At 44.0% G+C, this 17,282-nt stretch overlaps 1 protein-coding gene across 4 annotated transcripts in view; it reads right to left on the bottom strand.

Moving 5' to 3' along the window:
- The window catches only part of PATJ (PATJ, crumbs cell polarity complex component), a 144,884-nt gene that overhangs the window by 56,345 nt on the left and 71,257 nt on the right, over positions 1-17,282 (bottom strand). For all 4 annotated transcript variants that reach the window (XM_017733523.1, XM_017733522.1, XM_017733525.1 and 1 more), the window contains one exon: positions 3,253-3,449. In XM_017733523.1, coding sequence (XP_017589012.1) covers positions 3,253-3,449 — 197 coding nt within the window. The remainder of the gene's footprint in view (positions 1-3,252; positions 3,450-17,282) is intronic.

Below are 17,282 nucleotides of genomic sequence, written 5' to 3'. Positions count from 1 at the left end.
GAGAAGCTGTGGCCTCTCCATCCCTGGGAGTGTCCAAAACCAGGCTGGATGGGGCTTGGAGCAAGCTGGGATGGTGGAAGGTGTCCCTGCCCATGGCAGGGGGTGGAATGAGGTGATCTTTAACATCCCTCCCAACCCAAACCATTCTGTGATTCTGCTCTATGATTCCACAACAAATAAACTGAGAATTAAATGCCAATCTGCCACATTTTAGAACAAAAATGGCATTGTGAGTTTGGCTGGGTGGCTCATTTTCTTGGGCAGAATACTGCTGTATCTATTATATTATTACAGCACAACTTCTATTTATCTAAGCCTCTTAAAATAAAATAGCAATAAAAATGCATTTAGCACAAAAGCTCCCTCGCTTTGAGCTATGACAAAAATGGCATAAAGAAATAAAATGTAATAATTGTCTCTTGGGCAACAGTCCAGAATGGACAACAGGCAAACTTTTACAGCAATTTTTGACTCTAAAGACTGGCTTTTACCCTTTCAAGAGGTGACAGAATAAAACACAGAAAGGGTTGGGTGGGAGAGGACCTTAAAGCTCATCTCATTCCAACCCCTGCCATGGGCAGGGAAAACTCCACACCCAAAGGAGCAGTTTCTTTCCACCTCCTGCCCCATCTTCAGCAAGAGAAGGGGGAGAAGGCAGAACATCCCAACATCAGTAATTCAGCGTTAACAGGGCTCTGAACAGCCTGGTTTATTAATAGAACTCAGCTGACTCTCTCATGGGGAGATGATAATAACAATAATGATAATAATGATAATAGCAGGGTGGATTATTCAGTGTGAATAAGAGCTCCTGACAGGACAGGCCCATGCAGGGCTGAGGAGCAGCAGGACTCGAGGCACAGGTACAGCTCCAGGTGAACCTGCTGAGGGCCATGCTGGGCACAATCAGCCACAGGACTGAGCTCAGGCTAACAAGACATGAAGCAGTGCAGACACCTGCACTAAACCAGCAAGAGAGCGAGGCAGGAGCACCACAGATGGTTCCTTTGCTCGGAAAAAGAATGGAAAAGCAGAACTCGTGTCCTGTAAAAAAAAATATTCTTCTGCACAGGGACCAAATTCTGACCCAAGTCATTTCCCCACATGTATAAAAGTAGGATGAAAGGACCTTCTTCCCTCAAAAAGCTGTTTTCTCCAGCCACATAGCCATCCAAAATACATCACTGAAGAGATATTAAAAAATAATGATCACATGCAGGTATTTTATGTGACCTGCATTTCCCTCAATGTCAGGTTGTGAAAACAAGTCAGGATCATGCCCCAAAAGACTACTGTTGTTTGCACAAGCCAAAAGTGAGCTGGTATTTCATTGGTTCAGTAAAAAAAGATTTTATGAATAAGGAGCTGAGGCAATCTGGCAGCATCCCACATCCTTCAACTGACTCCAATCAAACTCCAGTTCAAAAGACAAATGAACAGGTAATATCTATCTGTGTAAATGGCCAGGCCATTAACCTTAACTCCATCAAAAGCCCCAGGGAATAATCTGCACACCCTGCAGTGGCATCCTCTGTTTCAATGGAGCAGGACTGTCCAGCAGGAATCACTGGGGCATCCCAGGACAGCGCAGAAATGCCAGAGGCTTCCCAAGATGTGAATCCCTTCTCTTGCTGAGATGTTCCAATACTGAAAATCGAGGTGTAACTAAAGATGCAGATGCAAATGTACTCAAAACGTGCAGTTAGGTGAGAATCAGGCACGATCTGTCATCTCCTCACTGCACATGGCTAATGCACGCAAATGTACTCAAAACGTGCAGTTAGGTGAGAACCAGGCACGAGTTCTGTCATCTCCTCACTGTACATGGCTAATGCATGAGATGTTCCAATACTGAAAATCGAGGTGTAACTAAAGATGCAGATGCAAATGTACTCAAAACGTGCAGTTAGGTGAGAATCAGGCACGATCTGTCATCTCCTCACTGCACATGGCTAATGCACCACCCCCTTCCTCTGTAATGCAGGATGTTTGAATTTATCCTTTGCTATAAGGAACTGTCCTCCTGCCCACTGGTGGCACATCTTGAAGTGGATTGCAAAGATAAACAAGGTATTTACTAAAGCCTCCTTGATGTTTTACTTGAAGCTTGGAAGTTTTGGGATGGAGAACCTCACTTTCCTTCTACCGAAGGAAAAAAAATATTTTTATCTCCAACTTAACAGGGAGAGGAATGAGGGCAACACCACCACCTTGGGAAATGCTCCTTCATACCTTTTCTCACCCTTAAAATGAAACCAGCTTCAGATGATGGTGTTTTTATAGCAAAAAAAAAGTCCTTCTTGAACTATGTGTATTGAAACCCCCTAATTACAGAATTGTTAGACAATGACAAATGCTTGAGCAGTTCTGACTATTCCCAGGGTATCCTCAGGCAGGCAAACTGCTCTTTCTCGAGTCAAGAAATGTGAAAAAATAGGTGGTTTTCTGACTGCACAGGGAGTTGCTGAAAGATCAAAGCATCACCACCCACGGAGAGCAGCAGGTCAGCAAATCCCTGCTCTTCAGTGAGAGTCTCTCTCCAAGGGGAAGATCCCCAGGGATGGATGATTTTTTTAAACCACTGAAGCAATCACGACGTGGGGAATCGCTGCAGGTACCACAGCAAAAATGTCATTTTGCAACAGCCCAGAAAACCGGATGAAGAAAAAGCTGCGTTTTCAGGCTGAAGGTGAAGCAAGGAGACTGAAGAAAAAGTGAAGACAAAATACTCCACTTGCTAATGAGCTCTCTTGCCTTGTGCGTGAACTCGTGCCAGACACAACTAAAGAAAATAAGCATTTTAAGTTGCAACAGATCAAAACAGATTATAGCATGAAATTTATTTCCAGGATAGGGAATATCCCTGTCATCTGTAAAAACACATATGGTAACGTTGAGGGGGTTTTGGCTTTTTTTAACGCAAGGTGTGAATTTCCCTGTAAAACCACACTTGCACTCCAAGGATTGATTTACTGTCCCCTTCCTGCCTTTCAACAGTCCCTCCCTACGCAGAGCTTGTGAACATGCTGAGAGCACAGACTTCGCTGACAAGACATTGCTTTTCACAGGCCAATGATTTTTGTTTCACTGCAAACACATTTACCTGCCAAAGGCCAAGTTCTCAGTTGGCATAAATCAGCACAGCTCCTCGCTCAGCCACCTAATTCCACTTGCAGGCTTTATTTAAGGTTCAATAATGACTCCACAGATGCCTCTCTCTCCCTGCACACGGGAGCTAAAGGGAACAATTACCTCCAGGAGTTCATCCCCGATGTGCATCCGTCCGTCCCGTCCCGCGGGGCCGTCGGGATTGATCCCAACCACGAAGATGCTCATCCGGGAGCGGTCCTTGTTGCCAGCCAGGCTGAGTCCCAGCCCATTCTTGTCTTTCTCGAGCTCAATAATGTGCAACTCTCCCGGGAGATCTGCATATCTCTGCCTGATTTTTTCTGGGAAGGTCAAACATAAAGGGAGTTAGAACATAAAGTGAGTTACACGCAGATGTTCAGCAACACACACAAATATGCCAGAAATTTACGGCTTCTCAGCAAATAGTGTTTTTAACAGAGGTCTTTTCAGCACAGGCTCTAAAATACCATTTGCTCTGTGTGTATCAGTCACACAGCAAAATGCAGCATCAGCTGCAAATACTATTCATATTAAACCCACACTATTTTAATTATTTGTACAACAGCCTGGTTCCAAACCAAAACTTTTCTGAAAGGAGGGTAAACAAGGAAATTCCAGAGGCACCTTTACCTTACAAAACCTATCAAATTCAGGAAACTCTCATAAAGTTCGAGCTGGTTAATTAACCACTGCGGGGAAACCGAAGCACTTAATGGCTCAAACATTACTGCAAGCTTACATCTCAAGGTAAAACCTTCTGCTTCTTCCTGGTGACTCAGGAATCTTCTCAGCACGCTCTGCTTAACTCGACGGGCTGATTACGCAGAGCAGATGTCAGTGACAATGGAGATGAGTGATTGCATTTCTAAATGCAGCCTCACCTGACATGAAGGTAGTTATTTGTCTTTCATCTGCATTTCAAGCATTCCTGTGACAGAGCTCGATATATTTACAAAGTTATTCGGAGCACACGGCGTGGCTGTGGATGCTGACAGGTTAATCTGAATGTCCTTTCACCACTGGCATGTAAACATCTATCACCATTGCTGGGGAGGGCAGTTCTTTCCCGTCTGCTTTCCCTTTACGGATTTTAAAGGCAGTTTAAACCACCACCTGCACCCTTCAGCTGGGCCACACATTTGAAAGAGCAAGTCAAAGTATATCCCTGTGGCTGGGTGTCACCTTTAGCAAGGTGAAAGAAACTGCTGCATTATGCATTAAAAGGAGAAATAAGGGATATTATATGTACAACCATATCCCTGAGTCAGCAGCAGGAGCTAGATCAATATTAGCTACTACCACTCTCCTGGGGAAGCAAATTTTAGCGGTATGATTTAACTGCTGTAGTGAATGTTCCCATGACAACGAGAAAGAGGGAAAAGAGCTGGGGAAGGTGAGAGGGAGGCAACTAAAAGTGAATAAAAACTGCTGAGAAGAAAGAAGATGGGGCAGAGATGTTCCTTCCACAGCTCCTGTGCTGCCAGGATGATTTAGCTGAACGTGGGACATTCCCAGTGGCTCTTCTCGCCAAGGGTCCTTCCTGAGTAATTGCTCCAGCTGCAGCAGCCCCTTGTGCCTTGGCAGAGCCCACTGGGACATGGAGAGCAGCTTCCCATCTCCAGCCCCAGGTGCACCCAAGAGAATTACCCACACTGAGAGCAACACAGGCACCAACCAGCTCTCCCCTCACTGTATTTACAGGCTGCCATTTTCCTGCCATGCTCAAAATCCCCAGTGCCTGAGCCAAAAATCGCAGGGGATGTACAGTAAGGGTGGGATGTTATCCCTGGAAAGCTGCTGAAGTCCTACAGAGGTCTGCAGAGAATATCACCAAAAAAAAAAAAAAAAATTTAGAAAACTCGCTTGTTACTATCAATTATATGGCCCAAAAAATTCATGTAACTTCATTAAATGGAAATCCATGTAGCTGCATGGTTCTTTAATGTATTTCTTAACTAATGGAGTCAACATGTAATTAGAGGTGTGGTTTGCTACGTGGATTTGGAAACTGTTTTTCTCTTCTTAATAACAAACCAGCAAGACAGGAAGGGTCTCAAAAATGGTGTTTCTGAAAGCAAAGGAGATACAGGCACACAGAGCCACACCTGGTTTATTCACAGCACCGAGGTTTAACTTCTTTGCCCATGAAGCCAAGACAAGACCTGAAGAGCTCTAAGACATTTGCTGCCCACCACAATTAGACAAATAACTCATTACAGCACAGCAAGGAGCAGCAGCACACCCCAGAACGGGGCACCAGCAGAAAAGGATTTTTCTTGCTGATTGCATTTTTGTGGCTAAAACTAAGAATTGGCGCCGGAGGGCTGCTGTCGATCACTCTCTGCCACAGTTCCCTCCACTGTACACGGGTAATACATCTCACTTCTGTTAGCCAGGAGCAAGGAACATGTCTGAAGCGTAATTTTAACAACTCACAGCCGGGTGCACAGACAGGAGCTGAAGGAGCAAGGAACACACATGCTTAAATGCAGTGCAGATGAAGCTGCATATCTTCAGAGACTGCCTCAAAACTCATTTCTGGCTTGTCAGTAAAAACCACTTGAAATTCCCCAGCATGAGCAGCCCTGTGACACTGCAAACACATTGATCCAGCCTCTGCCTGCAGACAAAGTGCCTCCTCCGAGACGGACAGTAAGTCTGTAATTCCACCGTGTTTCCTCCCCAAAATGAGTTTGCTCACATGGGAGAAATGTTGGCAGTTCAGAAGTACATGTATATTCCTTTCTGAGCTGGGCTGAAACTGAAAGTGAGCTTTAATCCTCCAAAAATCAGTCGTTTGGGCAATTGCCCCACTAAAGTTCCTGGTCTGCCTGCGTTGGGCCAGGGCTGGAAACCTGCTGAGTTGAATCCCAGCTCCGTGCTCCAGCTGTGCCAAAATCCCCCACTGTGGGAACAAATCTTTGGGTAAAGAAAAAATTTATCTGGGCAAAAAGCACAGACCAACTCCAGGGTTGGTCACTTTATTTGTTAAGGGGTTGGGTTGTTTTCTTTGGGGTTTTTTTTAAGCGCCTTCCCTGTTGTGCCATTTGCTGGAAAAAATCCTTACAACAGAAGGAAGCCTCCGTGTGGACTAAGCCCTTGTTCCTAAATGATCACATTCATTTCCAAGCAACTGCTCCGTGGTTTGAAATGGCTGAGGTGACTAAGAGGTAAAACAGAGGGAGAGCAAGGAGGGAGGCACGAGGATGCTCCATGCCAGCTCCATTTCCATCCTGGCAGGAGGCACTGCTATCCTGGAGAAGGGACAAGCAGAGACACCCCTGCTTTTAAAATCAACCCTCCCTTAGCACAGGCTGCCTTCTCCCTGGCCAACAGAAGGTTCTGGCTCTCCCCAGTCCCACCTCCTGCAATTCAGCCCTTGGAAGGGCTGTCCTGGCCAGGCAATAAATGACAACAAATTCCCAGCGGTGTTGCCTTACTCATCCAATCTGCATACAAATATCCTCTGGGCATCCAGCAGACTTCCTACAGCTCTGTCATGGTAGTCTCAGTTTGCCTCTCAATAAGAATCTCACAAGATTGTTTTAAACAAGTATTTACTGTTTAAACAAACGTGCATCTAAGGCATCTCCTTTTTAATGCCTTTTTCAGCTGCTTTTTCTCCCCTCCAGCTGGTATCAGTTTCCAGCTCTCTGCCTAGGGTTGGGGAGCCAGTTAGCATCTGCTTTTGCAAAGAATTCCATTATCTGCCTTCATTACCAGATACTTTACACGAGGCAATTGTAATTCTGTTGTTGCTGCATTACACATGGGACGCGGCATCTCCTGTTTTGGCACTACACGGGGCTGTTTCCACATTCGGTGACAATATGCCTATCACAACTTCTGCAAACACATCTCACCAGCTAATACTGCGGCCAGCTTCTCTTAAAAATACCATACAGATGTAACACGAACCAAAAGCATGAGTAAACGCTTTAGTGATCACTCTTGCAAGAATATTTCCCAGTTATATTAGCAGACAATTACATTTCAAAGAGAAACCCTGGAAATAGAAGACAACTGCTCTCAAACAATATACTATTATGCTGCTGCATGTGTTTCTCTGCCTCAGCCACTATTCCTATTATATTAAACAGAGAGATAAAAGAAATAAATGGGGACAATATGGTCAGGATATTGGAGCTTGCATGATCTAGTATTGCAACAAATACACAATTTATCTGCAACAGCAAAACCAGACACCAGTTCTCAGGAAGGCAAGAGGCTCTTTAAATGACAGATATATAAAGGACTTGCAAAGGGCTGAGGAGCCTTTTTCCCAAGCCTGCTGAAATCTCCAGTTAAATGAGCTGAAAGGGAAGAGGTGTTGCTTTGGAAAATGGTGCCTCTGAGTGATGCAAATGAGAGTCCATCTAGAACAGGTAAAAAGAGGAAAGACAAAGCTCTGGATGACTCAGCGAGGTGATTTGGTTTAGTACCAAATGCTCAATATTAAAAATGTCAAGGCAAAATATAAAGAAAAGAAAAGGGGAAAAAAACCACAAAGAGAGACAACAGCTGATATTTGTATACAGAAGGTGATGCTGAGGATTTTACATCCCTCTCGTGTCGCCTCAAGATCTCTATTAGCAGCATATGCTGGCTTTTGGAGATCTCATTTATCAGCCTGTGCTCGTTCTAATGTGTTTATCTCCCATTTTTATCCCACAGCACAAAACCTGGTTACAGTCCTGGCCCTTCCCAGCACAGCTCAGGCAGCAGTGCTGCAGCACCACGGCCACTGCTGTCACTGGGTAATGACAGACATCAGAATGCAGGCAGCATCCACTGCACAGAGCCACCCTTGCATATCAAGCAACCAATTCCCTTCTTGATTTCACTACAAACATTAAAAAAAATTAATGTAGGAAGTCCCTTGAAAGCTAACCCTAGAGCTGTGAGGGCAGCACATCTAGTTTACTGATTACAACTTACAAGAACCTAAATAAGCATATTGAAGGGACCATAATTGAACAAATGGGGCTTAGAATTCTCCCACTACTAATAATATAATAAGCTTATTGTTTTAATCTTCCCACTAGCCCTCTATTCAGCTCCAAGGAGGCAGACAGTTCTTTAAACCTTATCTCAAAAGCGATGCACTCCTCTGTTTTCGTGAGCTTCAAACTGAAAAACAGAGAGAATTTCTGTAATGCTTCCTTAAATTCCATTAAATCAGTGCAACTCTTCTCTCAGTGATCAGCAAGCATGAGAAAAATAAGGCAGTTATATTGAAAAATCTAAATGGAAGAGCCAGAGACCCTGTTCTGAGCAGTCCCCCTCCCACAGGTAATGACAGAGGACACATCTTCTAAGTGCTGTTACCTCCAAACCCGGGGACAGAGAGAGTTCCCCACCCGATCCAGAGACTCAGCATCCCCTACAATCTCCCTTTGACATCCCTCTGGCAACACTTTGCTTCATGTGCACCGTTTGGAAACCATTTACCAAACCTGAAGTGACGATTTGCAGAGAAAAACAAAACTCAGCATTCCTATTTTCCCTTTGGCAGACTTCGGCTGATTCTCCCATTTAAGAGAAAGAGCTCCATGGCCCCTTCTTCCCCAAAATACCGTCAGCCAAAACACTCTAACATTACTTTTAATTCCATGAGAGAGAGAGCATGCACCAGGTGCCACAAACAGCTCAGGTGTGGGCTACACACCCTCACAAACACAACTCACCTGACCTCAAGTGAAAAGCTGGCATTAAACTCTCCTGAAACAGTATTCTTACCCTAACCTGAAGATTCCTTCTTTTCCTCTTGTTTTGTGTGAAGGATTTTGGCTTTCATCTGGGATCTCCAAGTTTCTTCTCATTGCTCCCTCCAGCTCAGGCTCCAATTCCATTTTCCTCCTCTCATTCTCAGCTCACAAGAGAAAACTTTCCTTCTCTCCCAAGGCTCTCCTTAAATCCCACTTGTCCCTCGCATCACTTTTTACAGCGGAAGGTGGAAATTTCTGCTGGTGCTTGTTAACTCATCCAGGAAGAAGGGGATAATGAGAGTCTCCACAATCCGCTTCAAGTACCATTTCAGTTTGAGCAGGTGGCATTTAGAAACTGTTACCATTAATTACCTCTTCCTATAATCAAGGAACCATCACACCCCCAAAGACAACAGCAGAGAGAAAAGTGGCTGAAAACCAGGTTTTGTGGTCCATAACCAATGCTTGCACCATCTCACACCAACATTTTGCACAAATGGAGCTTTTGCCAACGATTTTTTTCCTTATTCAGGCCCAAGGCTTCATTCTAAGGCTGCACTTCCATTACACAACATTTAAATCCTCTGAGGAAGAGATGTTGTATGTTTTTTTTAATTAGATGAGAAGGCCACGATGAGTCTGTTCATGCCCATGTTTATCCGGGATCTTGTAAAAGGAGATTTAGTGAAAGTGTGGTTAAGTACATCATCCTGATGTTAACAACTGGCGATTATAAGGGAATCTGCCTTCCCCTGCACACAATCCTTCCACTCATTTGCCTTTCAAATGATGCATTAACCCCCGTGAAAGCACTTGGGTTTCCTCAGAAGTGACCTCCTCTGGGTGCTGTGATGTGGCAATCAGTGACTCACTGGAGCTGAGCTGGGAGAGCCCCTGCTCCAGCCGATCCTCCCGCAGTCCTGCAGGCTTTGGAGGAAAGCACTGGCAAACGGGGTGTTTCCTCCAGATAGGAGACACGTTGCTGGAGCATCACACTGCCACTGCTTGATTAAACACAATCAAATAGCAACAAAGACTTTTTTTGCCTTTTGATAAAATCCTCTATGAGGATACAAATGGTAATGTGTAAAAATATATCACATCGTGGTTATGCCTAGGCCACAGAATGCCAGACTGAAGGCATTTTGGAGTAGTTAAATCCTTAAAATGTGAGGTAGGCTCCAATGACAGCTGCCATAGACCCCGTTTTTAAGAGAAAAATCCCATAAAAACACTCTGCTGTAAATATCCCTCCAAAAATATGCATTTTGTGGCACTATGCAGCTGAAGTCACCCAAGGCCAACACCCTGCACTCTTGCAGCCTGGGAGCATCCTGGAGATAAGGCTCAGTTATCTCTGCTGCACCTCCCCGAGGAAAACAGCCGTGCTCCTGCCTCACACAGCTCTCCGGGAAGCCTGGGTGTGTGAACAGGGCAGGAACATTAGGGAACACTGCAAAGTCCCAAGGAAATTCCAGCTGTCCCCTGGCACAGCATCAGGGATCCGTAAGGATGCACCAGCACCAGATTCCCAGATGCCGCGACAGACGATGCTTTAACGACCCCTTTTACAACTCAGTTTGAAAAACACCTCCCAGCTGGGACAGAAATTTCTTTCCCAACCTACTCTCACAGAATCACAGGACTTCAGGAGGTGGGAGGGACCCACAAGGGTCATCCAAGTCCAGCTCCTGGTAGGAGCAGGTTTTCTGGCTTGCTCCTGCTCACTTGGCTCTGGTAGGATCTGTGATCCGTTCCCTACGTTTGGATTTGAAAGCTGCTCGTTCATTTGATGTGTTTGAATCTTGGGAATTCTAATCCATTGCTTCCCCACTTGGTCTCAATGCAAACAAATGAATATTGTGAACATTTATATTCTTCCTCCCCTGACAGTAATAGTGTCAGCTGATCCTGACAGTGCTTCATCTTTAATAATGATGTTCCCACAGCGACTGGCACAGCCATTATCTTGGAATCTTTCTGCACGGAGTCTAATTAAAGAGAACCTTGTCAGAAACTGAGAGTTTGTTACCTAATGAAGACTTTTAGGGGCCCAATGATAAGTAACTGCAAGAGGCAGCACAGACAACACCTCTCAGAAGTCGAGGTGATGAGACATTTCTCACTTAGTGATTCATTTAATTCAATAAATTTAAGAACCTGCAGTAAGAGCCTGAACCTCCTCCATCTAGAGTGGGACTAGAGAAAATAGAAAGGCTTTTTGGATTTAATAATAAAGACTTTTTGAGCAGCAAACACAGCCTGTATTGATGAGTCCAAAGACCTACAAAACATTTTTCAAGGAAGATCTCCAGGGGAACTGCCACCCCTTGTGAAATGTAGGAAAAACACTCAAACAATGTAAAACTTCACATAAAATCAGAACAGTTGCACTCACAAGCCATGAAAATAAAAAAAGACCAGGGAGCTGGTTGTGGAAGAGCAGGTGAAGGGAGGAAATGACACTGGGCACTGGGATAAGAGGTGATGGAGAGTCCCAACCCACTCCTTGCCACGGCAGCACAGCCCTGTGACACAACAGAGCCACGTCACAGTGACTTGACAATGACTAAATTAAACTTTAGGATTAAAAACCCCCACCATGGAAGTCTTAAGTATGCTGGCACAGCAGTTTTTAAATAGGCTGTGATGGTGATTAAACAGATTAAAGCTGGATGAGTCACTGGGACTGTAAAGCCCAGGGAAATGCCGAAAGAGCGGGGCTGGGAATTACAACAAGAGCCTTAACAGCAAGAAGCCCCACAGAAGATTGATCATGATCAGCTACTTCAGCTGTGAATTAATTCAATGGCAATCTTAATGATAAATTTTAATGTTCTTTACTATTTTTAGGTTTTAGTTGTTTTGCTAAAGATTGATTGTAACTGTCAAGCTAGTTACTACAAAAATAGATTTATCTGCACCAAAATATTGTATTAACGTTGCACGTTCCTTTTTTAGGCCAACTATGGGGATGTAAGTATTGTAAGTATATATATAAAGGTATATAAACATTTAAGGAAATATAAAATCTATGATACATCTGTCAAAATGCTTGAGATTAATCATGTCAGATATTGTGAACAACTTTCCTTCTATACTTTATATTTTTCCTAACAACATACACTGTTTGCATTTGGACAGAAATGAGAATGTAATTGAAATACAAACAACAGCTTTGTAATAAAAATGCTGCACACAAACATGCCAATTATGATTAATACAAGAAAAAATGTCTGTACTGCCATGTTTTCCTTTAAAACTGGGATATTTAACAGAAGCATTGTTATTCTCCTGGCAGATAATGGCAGCTTTGTGGTGATCAAACCTGGTTTTAAATGGTCTAATTTCCACTTTGCCAAGGGTTCCCTCTTGTCTGTCTCTGGGTTTCACACACAGCTCATTGTGCAGTGACCTCAGAGGAGGCTCTGCCACCACACCATGGCCACAAACACTTCCACAATTCTCCAGGTGACAACTCTCAGCTTCACACTCCCAGCTTTTATTCGCGGGCTAGCAAAGAAAAATATCCTCTCTCAGCCCCTAACAAGTTGCTCAGGTTTGATAAGCTGTTTTCATTCCCACTGAAGGAGTTGTGGAGAGAAAAGGTCTTTGTTTCAGGCTGCTGAGGAAAAAGGCAAAAGCTGGATTTTTACTACGGTCAGTGCTGGGTCCAGATTCCTCTCAATCCTCTGGGTGCCCACATACTTTAAATGAAAAAAGCTATTCAGGAAAATTAAGCTAATGGCTTAGAGTATGCTCAGATCTTTATGCAGATTGCCTTTTAAAACTTCCAATGCATGTTAAGAGCAGAAAATGTTTGATTTAAACGAACTGCAAAGCCAATTTAAATTAAAAAGCAGCTAAATATTTAAAAAGCTGCATATCTAGCTTTTAGAGGACATGAAGTACAGCGAGTTCACTTATGGAAAAGTCCTGCCCAACCCCACAGTGCTGTTTAGATGGTTTATCTCCTCATTTTCTTTAAATTTAGGCAGCTATCAGTATTTTGTTAGGTTCATACCTGCTTTGTCTTCCATCAAACTGATTACAGCTCTTCAAACATTTACAGACTACCTGATGACTTCTGAGCTTTGAGCTATCAAACTGTACTTGAGTCATCAGGCTTTGTTTAGGTACAAACCTGAGCTTCCCAATGTCACCGCCTGCCTTTGATTGCTGAGGTAAAATGAAAAATGAGTGAAAAATGACTGCGACACCTGGCACTGCTGCAGATTTCTGTGCCTTGGAACGAAACAAATACACACCTGCAATTCCACCCTGAAGCCCCTTCTGTTCATAAACACACAATAATCATTCTTTTACTTTGTATTTCCATTATCTTCAGCTATGATGTCCTAATTTACGGTGTCTAATGTGTTAATCACAGCCCAGCACTCTGATTTGAGATCATGTTTTAGCCCAGGAGAAGTCCCAGGAGAAGTGGAGATGAAGGAGAAGGTCCTTCCTCCCTCCTCTGTCAAAGTCAGCTCTCATGCCAGATTCCTGCAAATCCATTCCTCCTCCCTGGAGGAGGAGGTTTTCAGCAGAACATTAGAGAGGATGACAAAGTGAACACCTCTCATGTAAATACACTAAAATACAAACTTCCAGGCTGAAAACACACTGCTGAGCTATGGCTGTTATTCCAAAAGAGAAAGGCACCAACAAAATAAAGAATTCACTAAAAGGTCTCTTCTTAAAATGAGACAGCAAGAGTTTTAAGAAGAATGTTCAATTGTCCTATGTGATATAAATTGAAAATAAGTGGGCACCCAGTGCTAATGAGAACACAGATCTTCCCCTAGCACTGAAAGTGTCAGTCAAGAAGCAGCTCCTGCATTTACAGCTGCCAAATTCCTCTTCCATCAGGTGAGGCAGGGGAACCTGGACAGAGGAACGGATAACAATTCCTCTCCACACAAATCCCCCACTGAATAATCCTGTGAAATCATAAAGCAGTTGCACACTCTCCCCAAATAAACCATACATCTTATTTAACCAGCTGTCTTGAGAGCCTGTTGGAGAAGTTAATCAGGTTTGTGCTGCACTTATGACATCATAACACTTGACAGATTTGATTAAATAAAACAATATTTTGTATTAGAAATTCTATTCCGATTATTTTTTAGCTCTCCAAAGGATGCAGCCTGGCAGATCTGTTTTCTCTTCCACAAAAGAGTAAAATAAAAGTGCCAGGGTCAGGCACCTTTCCTTCAAATAAGAGGTGCTAAGCAAGGCATTCATTTTTCTGCAGGAAAAAAACTGTATCACAAAGAAGTGAACAGAGTGTCTGAAGAGATGATTTTTTTTTTTTTTTAGTACCAAAATATGTTATTAGACAACAGATAGCTTCTCTTCTAATGTATTTAATGAAATAAAGATATTAATGCATTAAGCTTTGGGCATTTCTGAAATGAACACAATTATAATCAGGAAATTGATGATATATGTGAGCAGAGACTTGCAATACGTCAAGCACTCTCTCTTTTTCCTTCTGGCAAAAGAAATCCATCTCCAAGGATTAATCCAGGAGGAAGAGCTAAATGGATAAACTTTACTATATTAAATAGACTCACTTTTTCCACTCTGACTGGAGGAGGAAATCAACTAAGAGAAAGTTAAAAAATAAACGCCTGAGGGGAAAAATAAGAGTGGGGTATGGTAATTTTTACTGTAATTCTTTTGGCTTGATATTCAATTGATTCTTTTTTCCCCTCTCATGGAATTTAGCCTTCAAATCAGATGATTCAGATGCATCCACGACGTACTCTCCAGTAATAAACACTGTCTTTTGGGTAAGCTGGAATTCCATGGATCCTGCTTTCTATTTTATTTTATTTTAAAATTTACATGGCTATCTGACCTCTGGGAACTGTGGCGTGGAGCTCCACAAGTCTCAAGATGCTTTGTGTCTCTTACGACAGATGGCCAAGCAAGACATCCAACAGATGGCAACCAACCAAAGAGATGCCAGGTCTTCCCAACTGCAGTCCAGGGGTCATGCTCCAGTGTTTATTAATTATATTTTAGTCTCTTAATAGAAATTAAGCTTAGTTCTAATAGGGTAGCTAATTTTATTCTGTTTTCCTACAGGAACTCAGCACATGCAACCATCCCCCGTGCAATCCAAGCTCCTGGCCCCAAATCTCTGGACTGGCAGCAAATCTCATGGTGGACCAGGGGTCTCCAAGGTGCTATAAAAAGTTCATGAAAATAGGCAGGAGAGAAACCTGATAAATACCCTGACTGGGGGAAAGGCTTGGGTGTGAGCTCACACTTTATTAAAGTCAGCGAATTCTCTCGAGGGAAGGCCTCAGGAAGGCTCCAGCCACAGGAAAAGCTTAAAGCAGAGCTCACACCTTCCTTGACACCCAAGCCAGGCGAAGGGGAGACACTGTTCTGTAGGAAGCCAGGTTCATTAGCTGCAGCCCTCACAGCACCACTCATTAAAGCCCTCACAACTCTGCACTGGAGCCCTGGCTGGAGGCTCCCAGCCGCTGCCTCTGCCCTGCCTCACCTCGGTGCTCCGGAATCGTGGAATCAGCTGAGAAGGCAGAGGGGCAGGACTGCCAACACCAGGCAGCCCAGGGACAGGCAGGAGGGGCTGGGGCAGCTGTCCCAGCTGGCTGCTGCACAGCCCCATCCAGGGATGCCGGAGGGTGATCCCGAGGATGCTCCAATGCCAGGAGCCATCCCCATCCCCGTGTCCCTGTGCAAGGCCTGCCCATCCCCATCCCACAACATCCCTCCTGCACACACAAGGAACAGCCACATTCTTCTGGCCCCAAAAGGCTTCGCTGAGCTCCCCATTCCTCACAAAATCCCTTCCCATCTCTTTCCTGGCCATCGCTCACAAGCTGCTCGTGCTCATCCTTGCATAGAGCTCTCCTTACCCCCTCATCCATCACATCCCTGTCTCATCCCATTTTTTCCCCTTCCACTCTTCTCCCAGCCCTTCAGAGATACCTCAGTAGGCACCATGCTGGCAGGCTGGTCCCTCAGTGACTTTCTGCCCTTGAAAAACAGTATTTAAAAAATCCCATCTTCTATACAAACAATACTTTAAAAATCACATCATCCGTACTTCTAACAAATCAATCCTGAAATGAACTCTTGCTGTAAAATTATAGCATTGTCTATTTAAATCCATTAATGATGCACAACAAAGTGATACTGTATTAATCCCTAAATAACCTGTTTTATCCTTAAAAGAATAGCAAGTTACAAAATGGATGGAGGAAATTACAGCCAAACCTTATGGGTTTAAACTGGATTTTTTTTGCCAAACACCTGGAAAAAAATAGTTTCTGGTCCAGAACCTTGCATTAAGATTTACAGTTCAGTGCAGGAAAATGACAAAATCTGAAGGTCCAGGTTGCAGGTGAGCCTGGCACAGGGAGCAAGAGGCCCAGCACCAAGGGAATCTCATCCTTTCTCCTTCCTCTGCACCACGGAACAGTCACAGCTCTGCCAGATGGATTCCAGGACCATCACACACTGTAGTGATACAGGATATACACCTTTTGGCATACAGGGAGTGCTCTTTCCTCCCAGAGCACCTGGAGGGATGGAGGCTCAGTAGCACAAGGCCTCTAAAAGCCATTTGGGAGGTGCAACCCCTCTCTGCTCTCACAGCACAGTGTTAAGAGCCGTAACTTAGCTCCATGTGCAAGTGCACACACGAGAAAATGCCTTGTGCCGTCCCACCCTCTGGCTTTTCCTTCCAAATCCCTCCCAATTTAGGTACATGGTTCATCACTAAGTAACAGCACATTACAAGTATGTGTGCACAAGAAAGGCACAAGAATTAATTTCTGGGCATAGGGCAGCGATTTGGGATACACATCATAAAGTCACCCCAAGACATTATGGGAACTTATCTTATCTTGTAATCTTCCCAGGACCATCACACCACGAAAATGATGATTTCCCACCTCACCTTAAGGAGTGGGAAGTCTGTACTTCTCTAGAGAAACAAGAGTTCAGGATACTGTACAAGCATAACATTTACAGGTTAAAAAACCTGCTTAGGCTTACCATTCTGAAACTGCAGAAAAAGCACACCGGAGTTTATAAATCTGTGATAACTAACATGCTTGTTTTTCAGTTAAAGGGATGCAGAACCCCTCTGAAACTACCTAATGCACTGAAACAAAACAAAATCTGTTAAAAGCACTTAGTACCTACAAAACAATCATAAAGGATCTGGCAAAGTCATGGTTTACCACTCCCAGCTTCAGACGTTTGTAATTCACCTGCAGCTCTGTCCCCTGGCAGTAGAACACTCATCACCTGGGCAGGAGGTCTCAAGTTCAGCTGGCTCAGCTGCAGCTGCTGGGATGGCTCCTGGCTCTGTGCTGGCCTGTCTGCACAAAGAAATGCAGAGGAGCAGGGTCCTCCCCCACTCTTGTCCTTCCCCCAGACCACGACCACAAACAGTCC

The sequence above is a fragment of the Corvus brachyrhynchos genome, unplaced genomic scaffold (genome assembly GCF_000691975.1).
Source record: "Corvus brachyrhynchos isolate BGI_N302 unplaced genomic scaffold, ASM69197v1 scaffold34, whole genome shotgun sequence".
Taxonomy (NCBI): Eukaryota; Metazoa; Chordata; class Aves; order Passeriformes; family Corvidae; genus Corvus; species Corvus brachyrhynchos.
Note: the sequence above shows the minus strand (reverse complement) of the source record. Positions and strands in the feature narration are given on the sequence as shown.